Genomic DNA, 13,139 nt, shown 5'->3' with positions numbered 1-13,139 from the left:
CAGTTTTGACACAAACAATTTATTAAACTCTTGTAGGTGACAAAAACTCTCCTCTCCCACATTTTAAGTGACGGGTAAATTAAATTTGATTTGTATTTGCTTTTAAATAATAATAATAAGTTCATAATACAAAAAAAACCAGCAACAAAAAATCATAATCATTGTCGGATATTAGCATCTTTCTAGTAAATCCCATGTTCTGAGAATATCCCCACCATCCGATTTGCCTGAACAGTAGATTCCTCTCCAATATTCCCACGTGAAATTCCAGAATTACCCCTCTACCCGCCTTCCTTTTAGTCCCCGCGTCTCCACAAAATTCCCCTTCGTCTTCCCGCTTCCATTGCAACCCCACCCCGCCGCACGCCGCCGCATCGATCGGAACCAAACCCTAACCCTAAACCCTAGCCCCCCCACCTCGCCTTCCACCCCCCACGCTCCCATGGCGGGGCGCGGAGGCTACGCGTAGCCACATCGATCGAACACCCTGTATGGATTGAGGTGGGTTTCCCGAGGCATGGGTACAAACCCTAGCCTGCACGAGCTGGCGGCGGGGGCGGCGCCGCGGGGACGCGTGGTGCGTATCCTCGTGCGCGACGCCGACGCCACCGACTCGTCCTCCAGCGAGGACGAGGCGGTTGCGGTGGCGCAGCCTCGGCCGCGGCGGAGGGGTAAGGTGGGTGGTGGTGGTGGTGGTGGTGGGGGCGTGAAGCGCCGCGTGATGGAGGCGGGGGCGGGGGAGGCGAGGCCGACCGCGCGGTTCCGCGGCGTGCGGCAGCGGCCGTGGGGGAGGTTCGCGGCGGAGATCCGCGACCCTCACCTCCGCCGCCGCCTGTGGCTCGGCACCTTCGACACCGCCGAGGAGGCCGCCGCCGCATACGACGCCGCCAGCGTCCGCCTCCGCGGTTCCAGCGCCGCCACCAACTTCGCCTCCGTCCGCTGCTACTCGCTGCCGCCGGAGCTACCCAAGCCAACTATTTCACCGCCTGAAGCAGCTGTGAGGCCAATCACCTTGCCAATTGGGACAGCTAAGCCGACCCTTCTTCCACGGGTGAAGGAGGAAGGTGAGAGCTGTGGCGGTCGGGTCAAGGAGGAGGCCAGTAGCTGTGAGGTCCAGGTGCTTGCTCCGGAGCCAATGTGGACGATGATTTCAGGCAAGCGTAAGAAGCGATCGGGCTGTGGAACCCGTGTCCGTGCCTTCCATGCTGTGTCCGCCTGTGTGGAAGAAGTTGGCGGGGCCTGAGGGTCCAATTATCCGTAATTACTATCGTTAGCAGCTTTATTGTTATGCATAGCATCATTGGAAACTTGGTATTGTGTAATTTTGGTTAGTATTGAACTTATGATGTGAAGATGACTCTGCATGTGACCTGATTTGGTAAGGTTATGATGTGTATATACGGTATGGTTGCTGATATATGTGATGCAGTATGGTAGGCTTCGATAAGGTGTTGTGGAATTAGTATGTTGCATCTAAATAAGACCTTTGATGTGAGATATAGACATGTTCTTCGATTAGAATAAAATATAGTAGAAAATTATTGCAGTAAGTGGTTATCAATACCATCTGTTTCTTTTATTTGTGTTAGTAGTTAATTGCTTTTTTCCCGATAGGTGCGGTTTGCTGTTAATTTTCAGGTCATGCCATTATAGTTTGATTAAAAGATTTGCCGCTGCGTGCATATTCAGGCCTCAACTTTACCATGATAGATTTACTTACCTTGTTTGATGACTATGTAGCATGTACATCATGAATCTTGTCGCAGCGATAATGTGCTATTTTTTAATACTAATGCATACAAGTCTTTTTTATTGCACTTGTAGGCTATATAATGAGCTATTAATTCATACAGAAGTCCTTTTTTATTGGACTTGTGAGCTATATACCGCTCTATTAATAGTTCATATAGAAGTCCTCTTTTATTGGATTTATGGCTACTGCACCTGCCCGTCTAATAGTAACAGATACCAGGTTTAATTATGGCCAATATAGCTTCTGCGGCAGCTGACTGTTTAATGTGCACAGTACTGTTGGGCTGGAACACATATTTGGCTGTTTAATGTGGACAGTACTGGTGCTGGAATACATATCTGGTGTACATACGTACATAACATAGTGTCATCTTTTCTTTTGAGTATTAATTATACTAGCATGTGGTCTTTAATTTATTTTTTCGTAATCTTGTTAAGCTTAGTATATTTTGTCTGGAAATATATTCCCACCTTTTCTTGACATATGTGGTGGGTGGAATGTCTTTTGTGTTGGTGTGCCTGATAATCTGTAGTCCAATAATTTGAGTTCATGGTTTGGCATGTTCGGTCTTCAGGTCTGCACCATGGTTTTTCAGTACGTCGCTGGTAATTTTGATGTATTGGTTTATGGTGTATACTTTTATATTATAAAAAAAAGTATATTGTGCTGGTTTCCTGCATATGCAACTGATTTGATTTTGCTCATTGTTGGATTGAGCAGCAATCTGTCACTAACTGGGATCTGTATTCTGCACATACTGCTGGATACTGCTTCCACTATGGTAGATATAGAAAATTTTCTCAATTTGCTGAGCTAGTCATATACTACCGTTAATGCAAGCATATTCTGTTGGCATCATGGATGGCCAAGCCTGACAGGGACAACTATTGCCATCACCTAAATCCATCAGACTTTGACAGAGCTGCCCCTTGAGAATTGAGATCATTTCTTTTCGTGTCCTCTGCTCTGCAACACCACCATGACGTTGCAAAACTTGTGGTCTCGTCAGGAAAACCTGGTGGTCTCACCGCTTTCCTGTGCCCCAGCAAGCGGACATCATCTCATCTTAGGATGCCGCGCGTTTGGAGGAGACCCAGGGCCAGCCATGCCTCCATGAACTCAATCAAGCTTGGAAATCAAACCACCATGGCCCATCAACACTGTGTGTGTGCCTGTGTGGGTTTGACAGACCATATTGGATTCCATAAGTTCATGGCATTTACTCCTCCTGCTTCAAAACCTTAAGCACCATCATTTCTAGAAATTCGTATAGTTTAACATGTGATGAAATATATAATATGAAAGTATTTTTTTATGGCGAATCTAGAAACAAATATCTTAGTAGGTTGAACTGTACGAATTTTTGAAAATTGGTGATCAAAGTTTATTTGATTTAGGACAAAGCTAGAATAATTTAAATTGGAGGGAGGAATAACCTCGAATATTTTTACAGCTAAACCAAATACTGACATACTATAAGGCAGAAGAAAGAGGATGACCCTTCATCCTTCTTTTATTTTTCACAGCTCCATAAATGTGAAAGGATATAATACAAGGTGAATTAAACACCTAAATGGGGGGTAAATGGAAGAAAAAAAAAGGCTCACATCCCAGGCCTTCTCTAGCTTGTCATGGAGATAACCTACCATAGCACCACATACTAGGGTTAACAGTCAATAACAAATAAAACAAATGTTCTTGAGACCTTACAACAAACCAAAGGTGGATCGACCGGACGATCTGCGACTATTGTCATTGTCCCTGAAGTTTTCCCCTGCCTGAAGGCGAAAATCTGACTGATACCAAACTCCATCTAGTGAAGGTGCATTGCATTGCTTCCTTCACACACACCCATGGCAAACAATGCCTGAAGGTGTGCCAATGCCATCCTTTTTAAGGGCATAAGGCACCTGGATACCACCTCAAATGGGTGGTGGTAGAGTTGCTTCTCTACTGGCCCGTTTTCGCGCGTTTCATACCGCCATTACTGAATGGAGAGACACTCCCAGGATGGGGGCTGTCCTCCCTCAGGGTTGAGTTTAGCATTGCCAGCTCCCTGAGCTGTTGCCTTTTGTAGAAATCCTGTGATTCATCCTGCAGAAGAAGCCGATGCGATTTCGTTTAGTCAGGCATACGAAAACTTCATTACAAATTAAAGGATTGCTGGAGAAAGAAGCAATTATGTAACACAAGGTTCAGAACAGAACATGTGAAAAAGGAATGGGTTTCCAAAATAAAACAGAGAGAAGCAATTAGAGACTGGTAGTAAATAATCATGATAAAAGAAATGAGCTATCTTTTGGGTGAAGACATTTCAGGACCAGTATGAAGGGGAGGAAAACATTCAGAATAGTTATTAACAATTCAAACCAATACCAAGGGGATCACATTTTCTTTGGGTTCTCCGGGAATCAATCATTTTTGCACTCAGTTACCCTAGGAGACTAGCAAAAATACTCTAGGCCTGCACAAATAGGGTGTATGCAAATTACTCACCACTGGTTTTAGCAGTTCTTCTATAACCTCCTGTGCATGTCTCAATCTTGCATCAATGATACTGGCTGGGAACTCAGCTTCTATCAAAATGTGCAGTGGGTCACTCAGATGTTCGTAGCCTGGCTTTCCACGGAGTTTGTCCTCCTTCAAAGAAACATGGAAGGGAATATATGAGCTTGATCGCTAGGCAGGTCAGTAGAATCTATGAAGAAAGAGGACGAAGCACATATGAGGAGGCAAAAGCAGAGCAATTAAAACTTTGGTATGAGCTAAGCAGGATGAAACATTTTTTTTTTCGCCGGCTCGGCCGAAAGTTCGGTCGACCAATCTTATTAAGATTAGGAAAAAAGATCATTACAATAGAAGCTTACAAGTACAGTATGCTGTCGAAATGATTGGGGAAAAAACCCCAACCATGTAAGCTATAGTTGTATGCTACAGGGATTACAGTATTTGGACTGTGAAGAGGTAATAAAATAGCAAGCTTGGTGGGAGATGAAATCCCTTGCAGAGGAAGACAGTTCCAATATACTTACTGAAATTAAAAGTGCTACCAACAGGAGTTTAACCCAAATTTTGCATACCTAAGCAATATTTTAATAATGTACTGTAAGATGCTACTGTTATCTTAAGAAAAAACATAGTTTGTTGTAACTACTTGTTAGCATAATAATATCCTGATGATTCAAGAAGCAATAGAAGTGCATGCAAATCAAACTTCAGAAACTATTACCTTCCCTGGATCTTTGATGGAACCCTTCCCTCTAATGAAAACACGACAGCCAGTGGATGCTTCCACCCGCTTTAGAGAGTTACCTCTAGGACCTAGAATGCGTCCCACAAAATTGAACTGGGAAAAAAGGAAAAGGAAAATAAGTAATTAAAAGATCTCAAGAATTATTCTTTGTTAACATTAATATAACACATGAAGTGGAGGTATCATACATTTGGATAAGAATCAACTGGGACATCCAAACGCAGAATCTTTTTTACAACATGAGAACTAGGGCTTGGTGGTGCTCCCTGCCAATCCATGCTGGTTCCTTGAGGAAAACCTAATCTCTTTTACATAGTTCAAAAAGGGCAAGGATAATGCTTTATCAGTATTTTTGACAAATCATCTTGAACATGTGCACTGCATGATGAGTAGCAGCCAATCTGTCTTAGAAAAAAGTGGGAGTGAATTTTCCATAGAATTACCATATTATTGGCTTTAGTGTACTATAAACTGCTAAGCTCAGAATACATTGATGCATTGGATGGCAAATAAGTTTTGCAGAATGCCTACCTCTTGGTGTAGCCCATTCCAAGGACTAAACCCATTTCCAGAGCGATTAGATCTTGGGTTTGGCGAAGACATAGGGCTAGGACTTCTAAACCGATGCCTGTCAAAATCACCAAATCCATGGTTGTGGACAATGCTTGATACCCGCATAATTTCTGAGTAGCATAAAGGTCAGAATGAATATACAAGTTGTTTATTACAGTCAGAATTTTGGACATTGCTACTAAATCTTTTTTGTCAGAACCAAGATAAGAAATGCTAGTTCATCCTCTCTCAAGAAAAGGAGAAGAAATGATAGTTCATTATACAATGGATAAACATTCACAGGAGAAAGACAGGTAACTAAAAGCACATATGAATAGAACTAGACCCAACATGATTCAATAACAGAAGCAATAACCTGTAATATTAACCCCTTTCGTATGTACTTATCCAATAGGCCTACAGTATACAGATGGCCAGAGTATAGTTTCTACAGGGTAATCTAAACGAATAGCATCGCATTGTGAAGCAAGATTTGATCCAATATCACCACTTACAAACTATAGAGAACAATTATTGATGTTCTGAATGAAGAAGACAGAAAATTCCTCAAGCTATAATGTGATGATATATAACAATCCTATATGTCATGGTCTACAAGTGACCTGACACAGTGGTATAGCCTGATTAAACAAGAAAATGCGTTTGGTTTTCAGTTGCAAGTTATAATTTTTCCAGCATTAGCACAAGGAAGGTGCTGTATATCAAGCAGAGTGTTCTACGGTTCGGTTTGCGGATGACTAAAATTATTAGTACCAAAATCACTTATATCAAGTACGGCTGATTATGTCAAGGGTTGTCTAAAAATGTTAAAACTGATTATGTCAAGGCCTGTCTAAAAATGTTGAAATCGTCATGCTGGCAAATGGTAATGCACATTGATTGGTTGATGGTGATTGAGATAAGCATAATAAGGTGACGACTTGACGTCCATAGAAACCCTTTACCACTGCCCACTAGTACAAACCACGAGCTTCATCACTGTTTTTACATCCTACTGTTAAAATCAACTCTAAATTAAACATATGATTCTTACTAATAGAATGATAAGATGAATATCTAAGACAAAGATGTAATGATTGGTGATATTTCAGCCAAGAAGATCGTTCTACAACATCGCCAGCGTAGATTATCAAGGACAGATCGATCATCGCAATCATCAGGCGGCAACATTATCTAGCAGAAGCCTGATCATCCAATCTGTCCGATTGAGGTAAAATCGCAACACAAATCTAAAACAAGAACGCCATCCAAGCAGCTCATGCGTCAGAGATGACAGTGCAGTAGAGCCAAGAAACCACCAATGCCATCTATCCAAACGCGAGCGCCCATTCAGGCATCGGAGCCATGTAAGTTTTTCCCAAATTCATCGATTGCAAAGGAAACACCTCTCTCAAAACCAAACAAAAAATCTCGTCGCACAGCGAGAAACGATGAAGAGGGGAGATCAAAAAAAAAAGAAGAAAAGATCTCACCTTGGCTCAGCAGCTTGCTGCATATGGGCAGCACCTGCATGAACGGCCCCAGCTTCTGATGCTCGGCGAGCAACTCGGCCAGATACTGACTGCAAGAACAATCCAACCAACCAATCACAACACACCATCAGCTTCATCAGCCCAAGAACACAAAGGCACAACAAAAGCCAAGAAACACGGGAAATGGAATCCGAGTTACCTATCAACATCCGTCGGGTTGCTCCTAATCTGGGGGGAGAGGTTCCTCGCTGGCGAGAACCCCGGGCTGTACAGCCCCGACATGGCGCCGCCGCGGGCTCAATCGCCGCCCGTGCCAACAAGGAGAGGCGAGAAGTGAAGCCGAGGAGAGGAGATGGTGGTGGTGGTATAGTAGGAGAGGTAAAAAAAGGCTCGCTGCTTTGGTGCAGCCTGCAGCATCAGCAGCAGCTAAGCAGGCAGCCGCTGCCGCTCTGGAAACCCTTTTGGTTCTCTCCTCTACTCTTTCTCAACACATTCACAACACGACACCAAACCCAATGGAATGGAAAACATGATTGAGAAAAAAACACAAGGGGAAAACACATAAAAAAGAGGAGATAAACAATCAAAGGGGAGGGGTGGAAAATGTCGCTCTCTTTTCTCTTTATCAGTTCCGCGGGTCGCGTCATGTCCGCTTCAGGAGAAAGATAATATCGTTGTTTTACGATTTTTTGTGTATGAAATGTGTATTTGTGTTTCGTATATGTGATCGAGCCATTAACATGGACGTGCGCATGATATTATAGATTTATTAAAATGTTTATGCAGAGAATTAATTTTCGTTGAAATATTTAGGTAACTCTCTTTTAAAAGACGCCGCTATTAAATCTCGGCGACAAGAATGACGGGCGAAAAAAAATACTGCCATTCATGCTTGCGTGCTATACAATTGTCCATATCTATACGTTAGTTGTCATGGTGTATAGACTTTTTCATCACAAGGAAAATGAAGGTTTATTATGTCGTCACATATCATTTGGTGCCGATATTAGGTGGGGAATCTCACCTGCCTAAAAAAATATTTTTTTTAGATAATGAAAATATAACTTCCATTTGATGTGGATGTATTATAGCTATACATTTTCTATTAAAGGAACTATAGAAATCATTAGTATCTACATTTATGAGGATCAAATTATATTACCTGTAAATATGAAATATGGATTTACATATTCCCCTGTGATTAAATTTCTTGGTCATGCAAAGCTACAACTCAGGCAAGCATGTTAGTATTGTCGTGCTTTGATGTTTCAATATTTAACTTTTCCTAAAGATAATCATGACATACTAATGATAAATATATAGCAAATACATTGTATAGCTTTGCAATTTTATGGTCGACAAGGAGGACATTCTTGCAAAAGTGTGAGTTTGACAACTCTAAAAGAGTAAAAGAACTGGGTATATACCGAAAGAAACCTGCTGCTCTGTCCCTTTTAAGTGTGATATACCTGGTAATTTTGGAGAAGCCAAATCCTCATGCTGCTGTTTCCAAACTGTCTGTTTTGTCATTATAGTCAAATCCAAATTCTCCTATTAAGCTCTTCATTCAATATTACAGGTATTTCTGACAATTCAATTTTGGCTGTCAAGCATTTATTAATGGTATGGACCCTAATGACAAATAAGTCATGACTAAGACTGTATCTAGCTTCTTGAACTGTATTTGTTCAAGCAACCAATAATAGGGACAGTTTTCCGTTACTACTAGTTTACACAATAATATACACAGGGCCACAAAATGCTCAGTATTTTGTTTTTTTTTTGGGGCAAAATGTGTCGGTAGCTGGTGGGAAAAACAAGGTTGTCACTGTCAGTACACATGAGGAAGATCCTATCAGTGATGTAGAACAGTAGAAGTAGAGGTTTAGACCTACTAGTGAGTCATTGTGTGGTGGGTGCTGCACTGTAGAAAAAAACGATATTGTCACTGTTTCAAATAAAATAACACTATGAAACATTCTTAAGAAATATAATAATATACTCCTGGAAGATTATCTGCAGAGGGAACCAAACTGAAACAAAGGAAAAGAAATCTAAAGATGCTCTTCAATAGAAACTACTAATTAGCAATAGCTGGCTCTAGGAAGGTTGTACCAAACAATAAATCCTTATCATGTCACTCTATCTAAAATAAGATGTTAATTATGCTTCATATGTACACTCAATGCAGATGGACCTACTTACTATGTTCCCTAAAATGCCACAATTATGATGATACTAAACACACCAAAAGGGAATAAATTGTTTCCCTGACTGTGAAAACAAGATGGGAGAAATGCACGCATATAATTGGCATTGCAGTACACATACATAGCCTATGGACCATGCTAGCCAACAGACAATGTCTTATCAAGTATCCCCAGAGAAAAACAAGAAAGTGTTTGGATACAAGAGCAGAAGAAGAAGAGGAAAAGAGAGAGGAAAAAAGCAGCAGCAATCAGCTACTGTGGCAAAGTCACTTCCCCAGGAGACACAGTGAGCTGTGCTGTGATCTGGTTATCAATATTTCACCCCTTCACTTGAGGACCTGAAGTGAATGTACCCTGTTGCCTTCGTTTGTTTTATGCGTTGTCGAGTTCAGATGCTCGATCTGGTAGTAGTAGTAGACATGGGCGAAACTGAAACTCTGAAACCTGAAACGAAACGCTTCCATGTGTTACTGTTTACCATCATCTGCTGGTAAGTCAGTAAAAAAAAGGAAAGATGAATGAGAATGATGTGAAGAAAACCTGAAACGAAACATGTTGTTGTGTTTGATTTGTGATGAAGAAGAAATTAAACCAGGCAAGCTGGATGCTGTGATCGGGGCATCAACTTTAGTGTTTGCCCTTTTCAGCTCTCTCGCTTTACTCATCAGCCTTCACATGCGCCCTGCAGCTCCATGCATGCTCTGTTCTTGAGCCATAATTCAGGAAAGAGAGAGTGCAGAGGGGGCAATCTCTTGGTACGCAGATCTGCAACAGAGAGTACAGTTAAAATCTGACAGTAAAATTACAGTGTCAGTCTACTACTACTAGTCTACCACTCTAGCCACAGGAGAACAGTGTTCAGAAGCAGTTAGTTACATACTATGCGTATGCTCAGCTGATCACCATTCCGTTGATGCTCTCTCTAATGATAATGAAAGCTTTATTGATCTCTTACATCAAGGTGATACAACCGTACTGAGAACATCCGATCAATCCTAGCTAATGCATTATTTTGATTAAAAAAAAAACATCAACATGAGCCAGCCAATGCATGCATGATTTTGGCAAATCGATCGTCTGAAATGGGTTCAGCAGGTGACCCGAGCATGATGACCAGTGGACTCTGCTGTCTGCCAAAGTGCCAATGCTGGTGCTAGTGCTAATTAACAAGTGTTTTAACTGTTGTTAATTATGGTTGATGGAGGAGGAGGAGGAGAATCGCGTGGGCCAAGGGAGCAATGATCTAGGCGACAAACCGTAGCAGCCAAAAAACCATGGCAGGAACACGCTCGCCAGCCAGCCATGCGGCATGTCGCGTCGCGCGTTCGATGCGTATCGAGCAGCAGCTGCAGCAATGCAGCGATCCGAGCATAGGATTCCGCATTGGTTGGAGAACTCGCGTTAATACCGCGCGCCCGGGAGGCAGCGCACGTTGGCGCGCCCAGTGCGCGCTCCCTCTCTCGCCGCGCCGTGCCGTGGCGCCGTGCTGCGCCTGCGCCTGCGCCTGCGCGGGCGACGCGCACGTGCGGCGCGGCGTGGCGCGCACATGGCCGCGCGTAAATTGGCTGGGGGCGGGTGGTGGCGCCGCCCGAGGAGATCGATCGAGGAGACAAAGATATGTAGCGCGCTCGCGGTCGCCGTACGTGCGCGCCGGCGTGGCGCGTGGCGTGGCGTGGCGCGGCGCGGCAGAGCATCCGATTTTCGCTCGCACCTACGACGATCCGACGTCAGATCGAGCGTACATTTACTGGTACTAGTCACGAATCTTACGAATGGATTCGAATTGATCACAGTCAAGACGCGAGATCGGATGGAACGAAGTATAGTAAATATATTTTTTTCGTGTTTGGACTGCAGGGACAAGCTAGGGATGAACGGACGGCTAGTAACTTAGTAAACTTGTGTACTTGGGGGAGTTTGCTGGTCATCGCCAAAGTGAAGTGAGGTGATGGGAGCAGTTTCAATGCAAGACAGATATACTATAAAAATATATTAAATTATAGCTTTCATGAAGCTAATTTGATGCTATAGATACTATTATATTCGTCTACAAACATAATTAAACTTGTAATAGTTTAATTTTGACCAAAATCAAAACGACTTATAATTTAAAACAGAAGGACTAGTAATTGTTTTTCGTGTTTGGACTGTAAGGATAAGCTAGGGAGGGACGAACGGCTAGTAATTTAGGCCCTGTTTGATTCAGTTTAGAATTATTATAATCTGGATTATTAGGAATAAGCTGAAATAAACATATAACTTATTATGATAGATTATTACAATCTATAAGCCAGATTATAGTAATCTGGTAATCCACTCTAAAGGTGCTTTTTTAGATTATTGGGTGGCTAACAGCTAACAAATTATTATATATCGGCTTATTATAATCTAGCTTATAGTAATTTGGCTCAATAATCTATATTACAGTAATCTTAAGCTGAAACATACAGGGCCTTAAACTCATGGTACTTAGGGGAGTTCGCTGGTCATCGACCGGCCGGCCAAAGTGAATTGAGGCAACTGGAGCGGTTTCAATACAAGACATATATACTATAAAAATACATTAAATTATAGATTTGATAAAACTAGTTTGATGTTGTAGTAGTAAACGACTTATAATTTAAAACAGAGGGGCTAGTAATTTTTTTTGGACTGCAGGGATAAGCTAGGGACGGACGGATGGCTAGTAACTTAAACTCGTGATATTTGGGGGAGTTCGCGGGTGATCGACCGGTAGGCCAAAGTGAAGTGAGGCGATTGGAGCAGTTTCAATGCAAGACAGATATACTATAAAATATATTAAATTATAGCTTTAACGAAACTAATTTGATGTTATAGATATTAGTATATATGTCTACAAACGTGATTAAACTTATAATAGTTTGATTTTGACCAGAATCAAAATAACTTATAATTTAAAACAGAGGGACTAGTAATTGTTTTTCGTGTTTGGACTGCAAGGATAAGCTAGGGAGGGGCGAACGGCTAATAACTTAAACTCATGGTACTTAGGGGAGTTTGCTGGTCATCGACCGGCCGGCCAAAGTGAATTGAGGCGACTGGAGCGGTTTCAATACAAGACATATATACTAAAGAAATATATTAAATTATAGATTTAATAAAACTAATTTGATGTTATAGTAGTAAATGACAATTTAAAACAAAAGGGCTAGTACTGCAGAGTAATTTTTTTGGACTGCACGGATAAGATAGGGACGGACGGACGGTTAGTAACTTAAACTCGTGGTACTTAGGAGAGTTCGCGGGTGATCGACCGGCAGGCCAAAGTGAAGTGCCCCGGCCGGAGCAGTTTCAGGCTTTCAGCCTCACTGTTGAAAAAAAAAAAGAGCACAAGTCAGTCCTGTGTTTGAAGATCTCTTGTATGTATTGCAGACTGGTGAGCTGTGAATGCAAGTGCTGTAATTAGTTGTACTGGCTAATAGCAGTGCCAACAGTAGTATTGTGATCTAGGAAGCTAGCTAGCGGCGATCGGCGGCGTTGATCGTCGTCGGGAGGGAAGAGCCGTGGAGTTGTACGTGCAGCATATAATGGTCGTATGGACTACGGATTTGCATGGCCTGGGGCACATCGTACTCCTCCGTCCTAAAATATAATCATTTTTAGCTATAAATCTGGACAAAAAATGTTCCTATATTTTGATACGGATGTAGTATATACGTAAGGCTTTTTTTTAAGACTAGCAAAAATACCCGTGCGTTGCAACGGGTGAAAAAATTCTAATGATAATATACGTTTTTCATGCATAATCATGTTAATGACAATGTTTGTATTTTGATGAGCGGCTTGTTTTTTTATAAACGGTGATTTTTTCTTGCGCGATTTTCTCAAACTATTTTTCAGAAATGGCGCATTTCTTT

At 42.0% G+C, this 13,139-nt stretch overlaps 2 protein-coding genes across 2 annotated transcripts; one reads left to right on the top strand and one right to left on the bottom strand.

Annotated features, from left to right (window-relative positions):
* The first annotated feature begins 325 nt into the window (after positions 1 to 325).
* LOC4334558 (ethylene-responsive transcription factor CRF5) lies at positions 326 to 1,559 on the top strand. Its single transcript, NM_001418907.1, has one exon. It carries the CDS (start codon positions 518 to 520, stop codon positions 1,241 to 1,243), a length of 726 nt encoding a protein of 241 aa, NP_001405836.1. The 5' UTR covers positions 326 to 517; the 3' UTR covers positions 1,244 to 1,559.
* Positions 1,560 to 3,202: 1,643 nt separating this feature from the next.
* On the bottom strand, positions 3,203 to 7,582 carry LOC4334557 (KH domain-containing protein SPIN1-like). The gene is made up of 7 exons (NM_001418906.1): positions 7,251 to 7,582; positions 7,052 to 7,140; positions 5,538 to 5,689; positions 5,195 to 5,311; positions 4,983 to 5,099; positions 4,250 to 4,393; positions 3,203 to 3,847 (listed from the first exon to the last, which is right to left on the bottom strand). Exons 1-7 carry the CDS (start codon positions 7,331 to 7,333, stop codon positions 3,704 to 3,706), a joined length of 846 nt encoding a protein of 281 aa, NP_001405835.1. The 5' UTR covers positions 7,334 to 7,582; the 3' UTR covers positions 3,203 to 3,703.
* Positions 7,583 to 13,139: the final 5,557 nt, after the last annotated feature.

This window comes from Oryza sativa, chromosome 3, assembly GCF_034140825.1.
Source record: "Oryza sativa Japonica Group chromosome 3, ASM3414082v1".
NCBI classification, from domain to species: Eukaryota; Viridiplantae; Streptophyta; class Magnoliopsida; order Poales; family Poaceae; genus Oryza; species Oryza sativa.
This window is presented reverse-complemented; position numbering and strand designations above follow the sequence as displayed.